Source organism: Pseudophryne corroboree, chromosome 1 (assembly GCF_028390025.1).
Source record: "Pseudophryne corroboree isolate aPseCor3 chromosome 1, aPseCor3.hap2, whole genome shotgun sequence".
Classification (NCBI taxonomy): domain Eukaryota; kingdom Metazoa; phylum Chordata; class Amphibia; order Anura; family Myobatrachidae; genus Pseudophryne; species Pseudophryne corroboree.
In genome coordinates, this window is record NC_086444.1 from 262,064,630 (window position 1) to 262,079,747 (window position 15,118).

At 47.3% G+C, this 15,118-nt stretch overlaps 1 protein-coding gene across 1 annotated transcript in view; it reads right to left on the reverse strand.

Moving 5' to 3' along the window:
* The window catches only part of ALDH7A1 (aldehyde dehydrogenase 7 family member A1), a 137,266-nt gene that overhangs the window by 79,001 nt on the left and 43,147 nt on the right, over positions 1 to 15,118 (reverse strand). Inside the window, exons 5-6 of the mRNA XM_063964240.1 lie at positions 13,393 to 13,516; positions 12,286 to 12,418 (exon numbers count right to left, since the gene is read on the reverse strand). Coding sequence (XP_063820310.1) covers positions 12,286 to 12,418; positions 13,393 to 13,516 — 257 coding nt within the window. The remainder of the gene's footprint in view (positions 1 to 12,285; positions 12,419 to 13,392; positions 13,517 to 15,118) is intronic.

The following is a 15,118-nucleotide window of genomic DNA, read 5'->3' on the forward strand; positions in this document are numbered from 1 at the left end:
GGGGGGAATAGCGGCTCCGCAGGAGACTGGGCACAAAAGTAAAAGCTTGAACTAGCTGGTGTGCACTGGCTCCTCCCCCTATGACCCTCCTCCAAGCCTCAGTTAGGATACTGTGCCCGGACGAGCGTACATAATAAGGAAGGATATTGAATCCCGGGTAAGACTCATACCAGCCACACCAATCACACCGTACAACCTGTGATCTGAACCCAGTTAACAGTATGATAAACGAAGGAGCCTCTGAAAAGATGGCTCACAACAATAATAACCCGAATTTTGTAACAATAACTATATACAAGTATTGCAGACAATCCGCACTTGGGATGGGCGCCCAGCATCCACTACGGACTATGAGAAATAGAATTAATCGGTAAGTAAATTCTTATTTTCTCTAACGTCCTAAGTGGATGCTGGGACTCCGTAAGGACCATGGGGATTATACCAAAGCTCCCAAACGGGCGGGAGAGTGCGGATGACTCTGCAGCACCGAATGAGAGAACTCCAGGTCCTCCTCAGCCAGGGTATCAAATTTGTAGAATTTAGCAAACGTGTTTGCCCCTGACCAAGTAGCTGCTCGGCAAAGTTGTAAAGCCGAGACCCCTCGGGCAGCCGCCCAAGATGAGCCCACCTTCCTTGTGGAATGGGCTTTTACAGATTTTGGCTGTGGCAGGCCTGCCACAGAATGCGCAAGCTGAATTGTACTACAAATCCAACGAGCAATCGTCTGCTTAGAAGCAGGAGCACCCAGCTTGTTGGGTGCATACAGGATAAACAGCGAGTCAGATTTCCTGACTCCAGCCGTCATGGAAATATATATATTTTGAGGGCCCTGACTACGTCCAGTAACTTGGAGTCCTCCAAGTCCCTAGTAGCCGCAGGCACCACAATAGGCTGGTTCACGTGAAACGCTGAAACCACCTTTGGGAGAAATTGAGGACGAGTCCTCAATTCTGCCCCATCCGTGTGAAAAATCAGGTAAGGGCTTTTATAAGATAAAGCCGCCAATTCTGAGACACGCCTGGCTGAAGCCAGGGCTAACAGCATTACCACCTTCCATGTGAGATATTTTAATTCCACAGTGGTGAGTGGTTCAAACCAATGTGATTTTAGGAACCCCAAAACCACATTGAGATCCCAAGGTGCCACCGGGGGTACAAAAGGAGGCTGTATATGCAGTACCCCTTTGACAAACGTCTGGACTTCAGGCACTGAAGCCAGTTCTTTTTGGAAGAAAATCGACAGGGCCGAAATTTGAACCTTAATGGACCCTAATTTTAGGCCCATAGACAGTCCTGTTTGCAGGAAATGTAGGAAGCGACCCAGTTGAAATTCCTCTGTAGGGGCCTCTTTGGCCTCACACCACGCAACATATTTTCGCCAAATGCGGTGATAATGTTTTGCGGTTACATCCTTCCTGGCCTTTATCAGGGTAGGGATGACTTCTTCTGGAATGCCTTTTTCCTTCAGGATCCGGCGTTCAACCGCCATGCCGTCAAACGCAGCCGCGGTAAGTCTTGGAACAGACAAGGTCCCTGCTGGAGCAGGTCCTTTCTTAGAGGTAGAGGCCACGGGTCCTCCGTGAGCATCTCTTGAAGTTCCGGGTACCAAGTCCTTCTTGGCCAATCCGGAACCACGAGTATAGTTCTTACTCCTCTCCTTTTTAGGATTCTCCATACTTTTGGTATGAGAGGCAGAGGAGGGAACACATACACTGACTGGTACACCCATGGTGTTACCAGAGCGTCCACCGCTATTGCCTGAGGGTCCCTTGACCTGGCGCAATATCTGTCTAGTTTTTTGTTGAGACGGGACGCCATCATGTCCACCTTTGGTTTTTCCCAACGGTTTACCATCTCTTGGAAGACTTCTGGATGAAGTCCCCACTCCCCCGGGTGAAGGTCGTGTCTGCTGAGGAAGTCCGCTTCCCAGTTGTCCACTCCCGGAATGAACACTGCTGACAGTGCTATCACATGATTCTCCGCCCAGCAAAGAATCCTTGCAGCTTCTGCCATCGCCCTCCTGCTTCTTGTGCCGCCCTGTCTGTTTACGTGGGCGACTGACGTGATGTTGTCCGATTGGATCAATACCGCCTGACCCTGAAGCAGGGGTTTTGCTTGACTTAGGGCATTGTAAATGGCCCTTAGTTCCAGAATGTTTATATGAAGAGATGTTTCCATGCTTGACCACAAGCCCTGGAAATTTTGTCCCTGTGTGACTGCTCCCCAGCCTCTCAGGCTGGCATCTGTGGTCACCAGGATCCAATCCTGAATGCCGAATCTGCGGCCCTCTAGTAGATGAGCACTCTGCAGCCACCACAGAAGAGACACCCTTGTCCTTGGCGACAGGGTTATCCGCTGATGCATCTGAAGATGCGATCCGGACCATTTGTCCAGAAGATCCCACTGAAACGTTCTTGCATGGAATCTTCCAAATGGAATCGCTTCGTAAGAAGCCACCATTTTTCCCAGGACCCTCGTGCACTGATGCACTGACACCTGGCCTGGTTTTAGGAGATTCCTGACTAGCTCGGATAACTCCCTGGCCTTCTCCTCTGGGAGAAACACCTTTTTCTGGACTGTGTCCAGAATCATTCCTAGGAACAGGAGACGTGTCGTTGGAATCAGCTGCGATTTTGGAATATTTAGGATCCACCCGTGCTGACGTAACACTAACTGAGATAGTGCTACTCCGACTTCTAACTGTTCCCTGGACCTTGCCCTTATCAGGAGATCGTCCAAGTAAGGGATAATTAAAACGCCTTTTCTTCGAAGAAGAATCATCATTTCGGCCATTACCTTGGTAAAGACCCGAGGTGCCGTGGACAACCCAAACGGCAGCGTCTGAAACTGATAATGACAGTTTTGTACTACAAACCTGAGGTACCCTTGGTGAGAAGGGTAGATTGGGACGTGGAGATAAGCATCTTTGATGTCCAGAGACACCATATAGTCCCCTTCTTCCAGGTTTGCTATCACTGCTCTGAGTGACTCCATCTTGAATTTGAACCTCTTTATGTAAGTGTTCAAGGATTTAAGATTTAAAATTGGTCTCACCGAGCCGTCCGGCTTCGGTACCACAAACAGCGTGGAATAATACCCCTTTCCCTGTTGTAGGAGAGGTACCTTGATTATCACCTGCTGGGAATACAGCTTGTGAATGGCTTCCAAAACTGTCTCCCTGTCGGAGGGAGACTTTGGTAGAGCAGACTTCAGGAACCGGCGAGGGGGAGACGTCTCGAATTCCAGTTTGTACCCCTGTGATACTACCTGCAGAATCCAGGGGTCCACTTGCGAGTGAGCCCACTGCGCGTTGAAATTTTTGAGACGGGCCCCCACCGTGTCCGAGTCCGCTTGTAAAGCCCCAGCGTCATGCTGACGACTTGGCAGAAGCAGAGGAGGGCTTCTGCTCCTGGGAAGAGGCTGCCTGGTGCAGTCTTTTTCCTCTTCCTCTGCCCCGGGGCAGAAATGAGTGGCCTTTTGCCCGCCTGTACTTATGGGAACGAAAGGACTGAGTTTGAAGACGGTGTCTTTTTCTGCTGAGAGGTGACCTAGGGTAAAAAGGTGGACTTTCCGTCCGTTGCCGTGGCCACCAGGTCCGATAGACCGGCCCCAAATAACTCCTCTCATTTAAACGGCAATACTTCCATATGTCGTTTGGAATCCGCATCCCCTGACCACTGTCGCGTCCATAACGCTCTTCTGGCAGAAATGGACATAGCACTCACTCTTGATGCCAGGGTGCAAATATCCCTCTGTGCATCACGCATATATAGTAATGCATCCTTCAAATGCTCTATAGTTAGTAATATACTGTCCCTATCCAGGGTATCAATATTTTCAGTCAGGGAATCCGACCACGCCACTCCCGCACTGCACATCCAGGCTGATGCGATTGCTGGTCGCAGTATAACACCCGTATGTGTGTTTATACCCTTCAGGATATTTTCCAGCCTTCTATCCGCTGGTTCTTTGAGGGCGGCCGTATCAGGAGACGGTAACGCTACTTGTTTAGATAAACGTGTGAGCGCTTTATCTACTTTTGGGGGTGTTTCCCAACGCGCCCTAACCTCTGGCGGGAAAGGGTATAGTGCCAATAATTTATTCGAAATTAGCACTTTTTTATCGGGGGAAACCCACGCTTTACCACACACCTCATTTAATTCATCTGACTCAGGAAAAGCTACTGGTAGTTTTTTTACTCCCCACATAATACCCTTCTTTGTGGTACTTGTAGTGTCAGAAATGTTCAATGCCTCCTTCATTGCCGTGATCATGTAACGTGTGGCCCTACTGGACATTACGTTTGTCTCCTCACCGTCGACACTGGACTCAGTATCCGTGTCTGGGTCTGTGTCGACCCACTGAGGTAACGGGCGTTTTATCGCCCCTGACGGTGTCCGAGACGCCTGGACAGGCACTAATTGATTTGTCGGCTGTCTCATGTCGTCAACAGTTTTTTGTAAAGTGCTGACATTGTCACGTAGTTCTTTAAATACAACCATCCAGTCAGGTGTCGACTCCCTAGGGGGTGACATCACTAATACAGGCAATTGCTCTGCTTCCACATCATTTTCCTCCTCATACATGTCGACACAATCGTACCGACACCCAGCACACACACAGGGAATGCTCTGATAGAGGACAGGACCCCACTAGCCCTTTGGGGAGACAGAGGGAGAGTTTGCCAGCACACACCAGAGCGCTATATATATATATATATATATAGGGATAACCTTATATAAGCGTTACTCCCTTTTATAGCTGCTGTTTATAATTTAGCTGCCAATAGTGCCCCCCCCTCTCTCGTTTTTACCCCGATTCTGTAGGGACTGCAGGTGAGAGTCAGGGAGCCGTCCTTCCAGCGGAACTGTGAGGGAAAATGGCGCTTGTGTGCTGAGGAGATAGGCTCCGCCCCTTCACGACGGCCTTATATCCCGCTTTTTTCTGGAAAACTGGCAGGGGTTAAATACATCCATATAGCCCAGGAGCTATATGTGATGTATTTCTTTTGCCATCCTAAGGTATTTCTGTTTTTATTGCGTCTCAGGGCTCTCCCCCCCAGCGCCCTGCACCCTCAGTGACCGGAGTGTGAAGTGTGCTGAGAGCAATGGCGCACAGCTGCAGTGCTGTGCGCTACCTTAGTTGAAGACAGGAACGTCTTCTGCCGCCGATTTCACCGGACCTTCTGGCTCTGTAAGGGGGCCGGCGGCGCAGCTCCGGGACCCATCCAGGCTGAACCTGTGATCGTCCCTCTGGAGCTAATGTCCAGTAGCCTAAGAAACCCAATCCACTCTGCACGCAGGTGAGTTCGTTTCTTCTCCCCTTAGTCCCACGATGCAGTGAGCCTGTTGCCAGCAGGACTCACTGAAAATAAAAAACCTAAAATAAACTTTTACTCTAAGCAGCTCAGGAGAGCCACCTAGCATGCACCCTTCTCGTTCGGGCACAAAAATCTAACTGAGGCTTGGAGGAGGGTCATAGGGGGAGGAGCCAGTGCACACCAGCTAGTTCAAGCTTTTACTTTTGTGCCCAGTCTCCTGCGGAGCCGCTATTCCCCACCCCATGGTCCTTACGGAGTCCCAGCATCCACTTAGGACGTTAGAGAAATATATACATACATACATACACATGGTGTGTGTGTGTGTGTGTGTGTGTGTGTGTTGAAACTAGGAAGTTAGCTTCTCCTTAGGTCTCAGGTGCTTGCTAAGAACCTGTTTTAGAAATGTCACTGCCCATCCACGGAAATCTCCAAAAATGAATATATGCATTTATTATTATTATCCTTTATTTATATGGCGCCACACGGGATCCGCAGCGCCCATTACACAGTACATAATAAAATGAGCAAGCAAGAAAACCGCACTTACAGTAAATGACAAAATAGGACAGGTATAGAAAACCCGTGGTTAGGTGCCATCAAATGGAGTAAGATAGTGTAAGTAAGAAAAGGAAAGGCACATGAGGAAAGAAGTCTAAAAGGTGATGGGCTAACAGACCAGAGTGACACAGACGGGGTAGACAGTGAGCATAGGGTTAGGAGTAGTTGACTGGGTTTGGTGAAGAAGTGGGTCTTGAGAGCCTGTTTGAAGTTTTGTAGAGAGGTGGAAAGTCGGATGGGGAGAGGTAGAGGATTCCAAAGATAGGGAGCAGCACGTGCAAAATCTTGTAGGTAGAAGTGGGAGGAGGTAACTAGCTGGCAGGAGAGACAGCCTGCATTGGCAGAGCGAAGAGGATGGGTGGGAATGTAAAGAGAGATAAGGTCAGAGATGTAAGAGGGAGAAGAGTGGGTGAGGGCTTTGTAGGCGAGTGTGAGAAGCTTAAACTGGATTCTGAATGGGAAGGGTAGCCAGTGAAGGTCCTGCAAGAGAGGGGATGTGGATGTAGTACGTTTGGTGAGGAAGATGAGACGGGCAGAAGCATTGATGATAGACTGAAGTGGAGAGAGGCATTTTTGAGGGAGGCCAGATAGGAGAAGATTGCAGTAGTCTAATCTGGAGATGACCAGTGAGTGAATGAGGGTCTTAGTAGCGTCCTGGGTGAGACAGGGTCTGATCCTGGAGATATTTTTGAGGTGGAAATGGCAAGTTTTTCAGAGGTACTGAATGTGTGGTTTGAAGGAGAGGAAGGAGTCAAAGATTACTCCAAGACATCGCACTTGGGGGCTAGAGAAGATAGTTGTGCTATCAATGGATAATGAAATTGTGGGAGGTGAGGTTATGCGGGAGGGAGGGAAGATGATCAGCTCAGTCTTAGACATGTTAAGTTTAAGAAAGCGCTGGGACATCCAGAAGGAGATAGTAGAGAGACGGTTGGAGATACGAGTGAGGAGAGCAGGGGAGAGGTCAGGGGAGGAAAGGTAGATTTGAGTATAATCAGCGTAGAGATGATATTTTAAGTCAAAAGAGTTAATGAGCTCACCTAATGAGGATGTGTAGAGAGAGATAAGGAAAGGCCCAAGAAAAGAACCTTGGGGGACACCTACTGGTAGAGGTAGTGTGTGTGTGTGGGGGGGTGGGGGGGGGGGGGGGGGAGTCATGAGAGAAGACAGAGAAGGAATGGTCAGAAAGGTAGGAGGACATCCAGGATAGAGCAGTATCACGCAAACCAAGTAAAGGATTTGCAGGAGAAGAGGGTGGTCTACAGTGTCAAAAGCAGCAGAAAGGTCAAGGAGAATAAGCAGAGAGTAGTGGCCTCTGGATTTCGCAGCAAGGAGGTCATTGCAGACTTTCGTGAGGGCAGTTTCAGTGGAGTGCTGAAGACAGAAACCAGACTGGAAAGGTTCAAGCAGTGAGTGGGAAGAAAGAAAGACAGTGAGGCGGTTGTAAACAATACGCTCAAGGAGTTTGGAGGCAAAAGGGAGAAGAGAGTCGGTAGTTGGAGAAATTGGTTGGATTAAGGGTAGGTTTTTTAAGAATAGGGGAGACAAGTGCATACTTGACGGCAGAAGGGACAGTGCCTGATGAGTGTGAGAGATTGCGTAAATGGGCAAGATGGGAACAGGCAGAAGAAGAGAGGAAGCGGAGAAGACGGGAGGGAATAGGGTCAAGTGGAGAGGTGGAGGGGGGTGAGGTCCGGATGAGGACCATGACTTCCTCTCCAGATACAGGGTAGAAAGATGTCAGAGTTGGTAGGAGGGAAGGAGAGGGGGGGCGGGCGGGTGTTGAGAAATGGAGGATGGAGGTTGTTCAGGTTCTGGTGGGATGTTATGTCCTGACGAATGGAGTCAATTTTGGATGTGAAGTAGGTGGCAAAGAGCAGAAAGTGAAGAGGGGAGTTGAGGCCGGGGTGGGCAGAGGACCGAGTTATCAGTGGCAAAGAGGCGCCTGGGGTTTGAGGATTGGGAGGAGATGAGGTTTTTGAAGCAAGACTGTTTTGAGAGGGTAAGTGCAGCAAAGTAGGATGAGAGCATACATTTGCAGTGGAGGAAGTCGGCCTTATTGCGTGGATGGACGGACGGACGGACGGACCTGCATAACTCTGGAATGCCTGCAGCTTTACACCAAATTTGGTACACATATGACTTACAATCTGGGAACAAACACTGTGGGGGTAACACACCCCTAGGTGTGAGGCAGCAGCACACAGCATTTCTGCAGACAGCATAACTCTGGAATGCCTGGAGCAATTTACACCAAACTTGGTACACATATGACTTAAGGGGGGTACTCACGGAGCGATCCCTGCTTAAAATCTAAGCAATCTGACTAGATTGCTTAGATTTTAAGCATGATCTCTCCGTGTGTACCCCCCACAGCGATAGCGATGCGCGGGACTATCGCTGTTGCAAGATAGGCAGGCCGCTCATTTCACCCGCTGGGTGGAGGTAGCACGAACCCAGACACAGAGTTATATAGTGGAAGTAGCAGGGTCCCCCATCAGCACATAGTATATCAGGAGATGCATAATGTGCTGTGCTATATAAGAAACTGTAAATAAATCGATCATTTTACAGGGCCACTGACATGATGTGAGGAGGGGAATGGAGGCAGCATGAAGCCACAGACAGAGTTGTAAAGTGGGAAGAGCAGGGTACCTTGGGGACCAAAAAGGGGTCCAGCCACTACACAAAGTGGGTCAGGGAAGCAAGATATGCCTATATACTAGATCTCCAACCAACGTCAATTAAAGAAACAACTATAATTCTAATTTACCATCATTATCCCGTAGCGAAGCACGGGTATTAAGCTAGTTTTAAATAAAAAAAGGAAAAGAAAACAAACTGTAAAACAATACACCAATTGATAAAAGCACCCATGGAAAATGAAACCAAAAAATGTGAAATCGCATAAACATTTAGTTTTCATTTTTAGTAATAGGTTTTGAAAGTGCGGCTGGAAAATCACTAATAGCACATGATAACTCATGAATTAATACAGGCCTGGCCAACTTGTGGCTTTCCAGATGTTGTGAAACTACACATCCCAGCATGCCCTGCCACAATTTTAGCATTCCCTAATAGCAAAACTGTGGCAAGGCATGATGGGACTTGTAGTTTTACAACAGCTGGAGAGCCACAAGTTGGCCAGGCCTGAATTAATATTTACTGTTTACTTAAGGTTATATTGCTCTAGAAACCATTGAGAGGAGGGGCGTGTAAATCCATGTCAAGCTCTCTGTGGGCACAAGTGACTCATCTGAGGATGGCAATAGGATTAATATCTATATTCAGAATATTAGAAATAATGTCTATTCTTGTGCAACATTAGCCTATATATTTTTTCTAAACAGATACCTATATCTAAAAGGAAGAGTAATCATGCCTTGACATGCACAGTAAGGTGGTGCGGGGGAAAAATGAAAACACACACATCCGTCATGCATTTAAGTTATGGGCACTTTGGCTTTCTCTGCTGTAAATGGACACAGAAAGGAGTAACAGGCAGGGAGAACAGCTGTGTTGTAAGCAGTAGCCCACCCTGCCTCAGCCTTGCCCCACCAGAGGTCTATTTACTAAGCCTTGGATGGAGATAAAGTGGACGGAGATAAAGTACCAGCAAATCAGCTCCTAACTGCCATGTCACAAACTGGGTTTGAAAAATGACAGTTAGGAGGTGATTGGCTGGTACTTTATGTCCATTCACTTTACCTCCATCCAAAGCTTAGTAAATAGATGGGCCCAAATATATTAAGATTTAACAAGAGATAAAGTGGAGACTGATAAAGAGTGATAAAGTACCAGCAAACCAGCTCCTTAATGTCATTTTTCAAACACAGCCTGTGACATGGCAGTTAGGAAGCTGATTGGCTGGTCATTTATCACTCTTTATTCATCTCCACTTAAGCTGCTTTCCCTCACCTCCTCCTTTGAACTCGCCTAATGGACCTCCTCCCCCACTCACCTTAGTGGTTACTGACTTGACTGTCTTCTCCCATCAATGTTATAGATTAGAGATGACTCATTTTCTCTTTACAACCACCAAATAATCAGCCTTTTTCTCACACCCCCTCCCAAGATTATGCTCACTAAAACTCTGCTGTCTCACACCAGAAATTCTTACTTTAAATTTCTCATCTCCCAATTATTCAAGCCTCAGCAACTGCCTCACAAACCAACCGTCCGTCCCCCCCCCCCCCCCCCCCCCCCCAGTCGTCCTTTACTCTCCTCCCCCTCATACCTGGACTTTGCCAGCCGCTTCATTATTAAAATTGGGTCCATCCACAAGGCTGCCTCCTCTCTTCAGCCGCCTCCTCTCCCCTCCACCTCCTTCCTACCCTCTGCCTTTTCCCCAATCTCCATTGACGAAGTCTGGCTCCTCCTCTCTTCATCTCAACCTGCCCCTTTTGAAACCATTCCCTCACACCTCCTCCACTCACTCTCTCCCGATATCTGCTCCCACCTCGCCAATCTCTTCAACCAGTTCTTCCTTCAAACACATCCTAGTTTCACCCATCCTTAAGAAGCTGTCACTTCACTCTGATTTTCTCTCAGACTACTGCCTACTGTATATCGCTCTATGAATTCTGGATCCTTGAAAGTAGTCTCTCTCTGCCTCACCTTGCTTCTTCCTATTTACTCACTTTTCGACCCTATTCAATCTGGCTTCGATCCCCCTCCACTGAAAGTGTCCTCACCAAGGTCACCAAATTACCTTCTCACAGCCAAATCAAAGACTCACTACTTGGTACATCTTCCTCCTTGGTACATCTGCTGCCGTTGACATGGTCGAACACTAACTCCTCATCCATGCACTGTACACTATCGAGCTACGTGACCCTGCCCTTTCCTGCTTCAATCTCTTTTCACTCTACACCTCCTTCCTTACCATTTATACACTGACTTGTACCCCTCTATACTCATCCATGTCTGCAAGTGCCTGTATGCCATCTACTCCTGGATGTTTGAGCTCTTCCTGCAACTCAACATGGACAAGACCAAACTCATTGTTTTTCTCCCTTCCCACTTCCTCTACCCTCTCTCTAACAATAACATCACTTTCTATTCCGTCCCTATAGTCCACTGTCTCATTGTCACCCTTGACTCTGATCTCTCCTTCAAACCCCCCCACCCCACCCCCACATTCAGGTCATCTCACAATACTATCACTTCCAGCTCAGGATCATTGCAAGAATTCAAGCCATCCTTAACCCCTGTTGGTACAAAGACCTACCCAGTTATAAATGCACCATTAAAACATACTTCTTTTTTCATAATGCGTACCAGCCCTCTTCTTATATCAATTCTTCTCTAACCCTCCAGCATTTATTTTTCCCAGGTCTCCCATTTGGGGGAAGTGCCGAGGACAGGATCTCCCCCGGAAGACAGATTTCCTGGACTCTTGGTAGACGCTGCACTATGGGTCACGCAGCCAGATGATGTTGTTGCGGGTGATCCGATGCTGTATCCCTAAGACATAGCACTAGATCCCAAATGCATGCAGTAGGCATCTATTTATATGCCTCCTGCAGCATTACAATATTTGTGCATCATTGCTGCTTCCAAGTAAGAAGAAGCAATGTACCCTCCAACCACATCTGAATTAGGCCCATGATGTGATGGCTAGTAGCCATTGCCGCTCATGTTTTCATGTCACAAGCCCGGCAACCATTTGATGCTGGTACTTCCAATGTACATACCTACAGATGTGTCCTCATTCATCTTTGGTGAAGTCACTCAAAGCCACCCATCTCGGCATGCCAGGTCCCGTAAGTCTGCTAGCATCAGGCATCTTTGTTGCCGAAAATGTATCTTAGTTGCAACGTGGTGCACCTAGGAAGCACCAGGAGACTGTGCCTGTTAACTTGATATATCTGTGTGTGACTTAGGGGTCTATTCATGAAGCAGCGAAAATAGTGGTGAAGTTGCCCATGGCAACTAATCAGCTTTGAAGTAACATTTATTAAGTGAATTCTAAAAAATTATACTTAGCAGCTGATTGGTTGCCATTGGCAACTTCTCCACACTTTTCTCTGCTTCATGGCAAGTTCCGTTGTGCTTTGTATACAGACTGAGTCACACAAGTGTCACATAGAAAATTAATCAGCACAGTCTCCTGATGCTTCCTAGTCGCTTCCCGTTGCGATTAAGATTAATTCTCGGCCTGACGCTAGCAGAGTTAAACAGTACCTGTCATCTTATTCCCGCCAGGCATCTCCCCCTGTGTGGAGTATTGAGGGTAGATGTATGAGGACACATCTGTAGGGAAAAAAGAAACAGAAATGGTTTTGTATCCTAACCTACCTAAGTAAGCTTTTGTTTGTAACCAGAAGTGCCAAATTGGAGAAAATGCACATAAAATGAACCCCCAATATTAGGTGATTACAAGTGGTAAATCTACTGTTACCTTACCATAGACAAACATTCCCACAGATCAGAGCAAGAGCATTGTTCCAGCCATATACAGCAACTGGAAAATTGAAAGCGGTGATAATTCCGACCAATCCCACAGGATTCCACTGCTCAATCAGCGCATGCCCAGGTCCTAAAAGAAAAATGCAACACATCCATTTGTATGTAGAGACTTAGTCTATTTTATAATCTCGATTAGATTACTGCAATGCCCTCTACCTTGGTCTCGATTAGATTACTGCAATGCCCTCTACCTTGGTCTCCCAGCAAAAGAATTGCAGCGCTTACAGCTGGTGCAAAACACAGCTGCCAGGCTGTTAACCAACCAGCTCCGTTCTAGCCACATAACACCCATACTCTACGCCCTTCACTGGCTGCCTGTAACATGGCGAATCATCTTCAAGATTGGCATACTGAGTTTCAAAGCACTACATGACCAGGGCCCAAGGTACCTGAAGCAGCTACTGACCCCATACTGCCCCACTCGATTACTGCGATCTGTAGATGAAGGACTTTTAGCAGTACCTAGAATCTACCGTAATTCATCTGGGGGAGTCGAGCTTTTAGTCATGCGGCTCCGACTCTATGGAACTCATTTCCCTGCACAGTGCGAGAGGCCCCAACTATAGAATCCTTCAAATGTAGACTCAAGACTTTCCTGTTTACTCAATCATTCCCATAATTGTCCCTTTAGTATCTCCATGCTTCTGTATTTTATGAAAATCTGTTCTGGGGCTGGGGGCAGCGGTGGCCAGGAGCCGACGAGCAGCATGCGGCGAATGAAAGAGCAGAATGCGGCTCGAGAGCCGCGGGTTGCCCACTGCTGCTCTAAGTCTATCACTTATGGAGATCCACTTCCCAGTACATGAAGTTTCCTGTCCCCATTTGGATAGCCAATTTGAACACTTAGAAGAGAGAGTACATTCTTAATAATGGGGTGAGAGGTCTCGTTTAATTTGCATGCACTGCTGGAACTGTCCTGCGAAGAACATACGGTATTAGCATTGAAAGTCTGGAATACTCCACAAAGGGATGAGTAGGGAAAAGTATAAGAGAGATTTTATAACATCTCTATGCAGATAATGTGATGCTATCATGGTTCCTTACTTTCTGATGGTAATATAGGTCCTCCAATAATACGTGAAAGACCAACAGCATAATCACATATATCAATGTATTCTTGTACTTCTCCAACTCCTTCTACTAAGATCTTTCCCATCTCCAGCGATTCCTGAAAATACAGGTCATGTACATGTTATCTGAATGTATAATTGGAGAAGATAATGATAGCAGGTGCCACAAATGAGCTAACAGAAGGAAATGACATAGTATATTTTTCATTAACTACTAAATTAACATGGAGACACACAGCCGCACAACATTCCTGAATGCAGGGTAATGAAAAGAAAATGTGGTCAGCGAAAGCAGTTTTAAGCGCTGTTCAAGAAAAAGATAGTTAATATAATGGCTATAGAGCTAGATAGGTGAAAAAAAGAAAACAAAAATAGGATTTTAATACCTACCGGTAAATCCTTTTCTCGTAGTCCACAAGGGATATTGGGTACACGTTAGTACGATGGGGTATAGACGGGGTCCAAAGGAGCCAGTGCACTTTAAATTTCTTCCACTGGGTGTGCTGGCTCCTCCCCTCTATGCCCCCTCCCACAGGCAGTTATAGGTAAAACAGTGCCCGAAGGAGAAATGACATACTTGAGAGAAGGAACATAACAATAAGTGTGGTTACACACCAGAACACCATAACATAACCGGGCCAGCAACGGCTGGCAACATAACAGCAACACTTGAAAAGGTAAGACAGAACAGAAAACCTGCAGAAAGTCACTGCACACAGGCGGGCACCCAATATCCCTTATGGGAGTACGAGAAAAGGATTTACCGGTAGATATTTAAAATCCTATTTTCGCTAGCATCCATAAGGGATATTGGGGACACATTAGTACGATGGGACGTCCCAAAGCTTCCAGAATGGGCGGTAACGTGCAGAGACATCTGCAGCACTGCCTGACCAAACTGGGTATCCTCTTTGGCCATGGTATCGGTATCAAATTTGTAGAACGTCACATAGGTGTTCTTCCCCGACCAGGTAGCGGCTCGGCATAGTTGCAGGGCAGAGACTCCATGGGCATCCGCCCAGGAAGAGCCCACTGATCTTATAGAGTGGGCCTTCAGAGACTTAGGAATAGGTAAGGCTGCCGACACATAGGCCTGTTGGATAGTAAGTCAAATCCAATGAGCAATGGATTGCTTTGAAGCAAGGCAACCCTTCTTCTGCATATCATAGAGCACGAACAAGGAATACGACTTTTTGATCCGAGCCGCCCTCTTGACATAGATTTTTAAAGGCTCGCACGCGCATCCAATGCCTCCAGAGGGGCAGAAGTGCCAGAACTGGACGGAATCACAATAGGTTGATTCAATTGCGGAGACCACCTTCGGCAGGAGGTGCTGTCTAGTCCTGAACTCCGCTCTGTCCTCGTAAAAGACCAAGTATGGACTTTAACACGGTAAGGCCCCCAATTCCGAGACACGTCTAGCAGAAGCCAGGGCCAGTAACATCACAGTCTTCAACATGAGGTACTTGTCTTCCACAGTCATCAGCAGGACTGCAGAAAACGTAACACCACATCCAAATCCCACGGTGCCATAGGTGGCACAAATGGAGGTTGTATGTGAAGCACCCCTTGCAAGAAGGTCTGAACTTCTGGCAATAGATCCAACTTCTTCTGGAAGAAGAAGGAAAGAGCTGAAATCTGGACCTTAATGGATCCCAAACGTAAGCCTTTATCCACTCCACTTTGCAGGAAACTAAAGA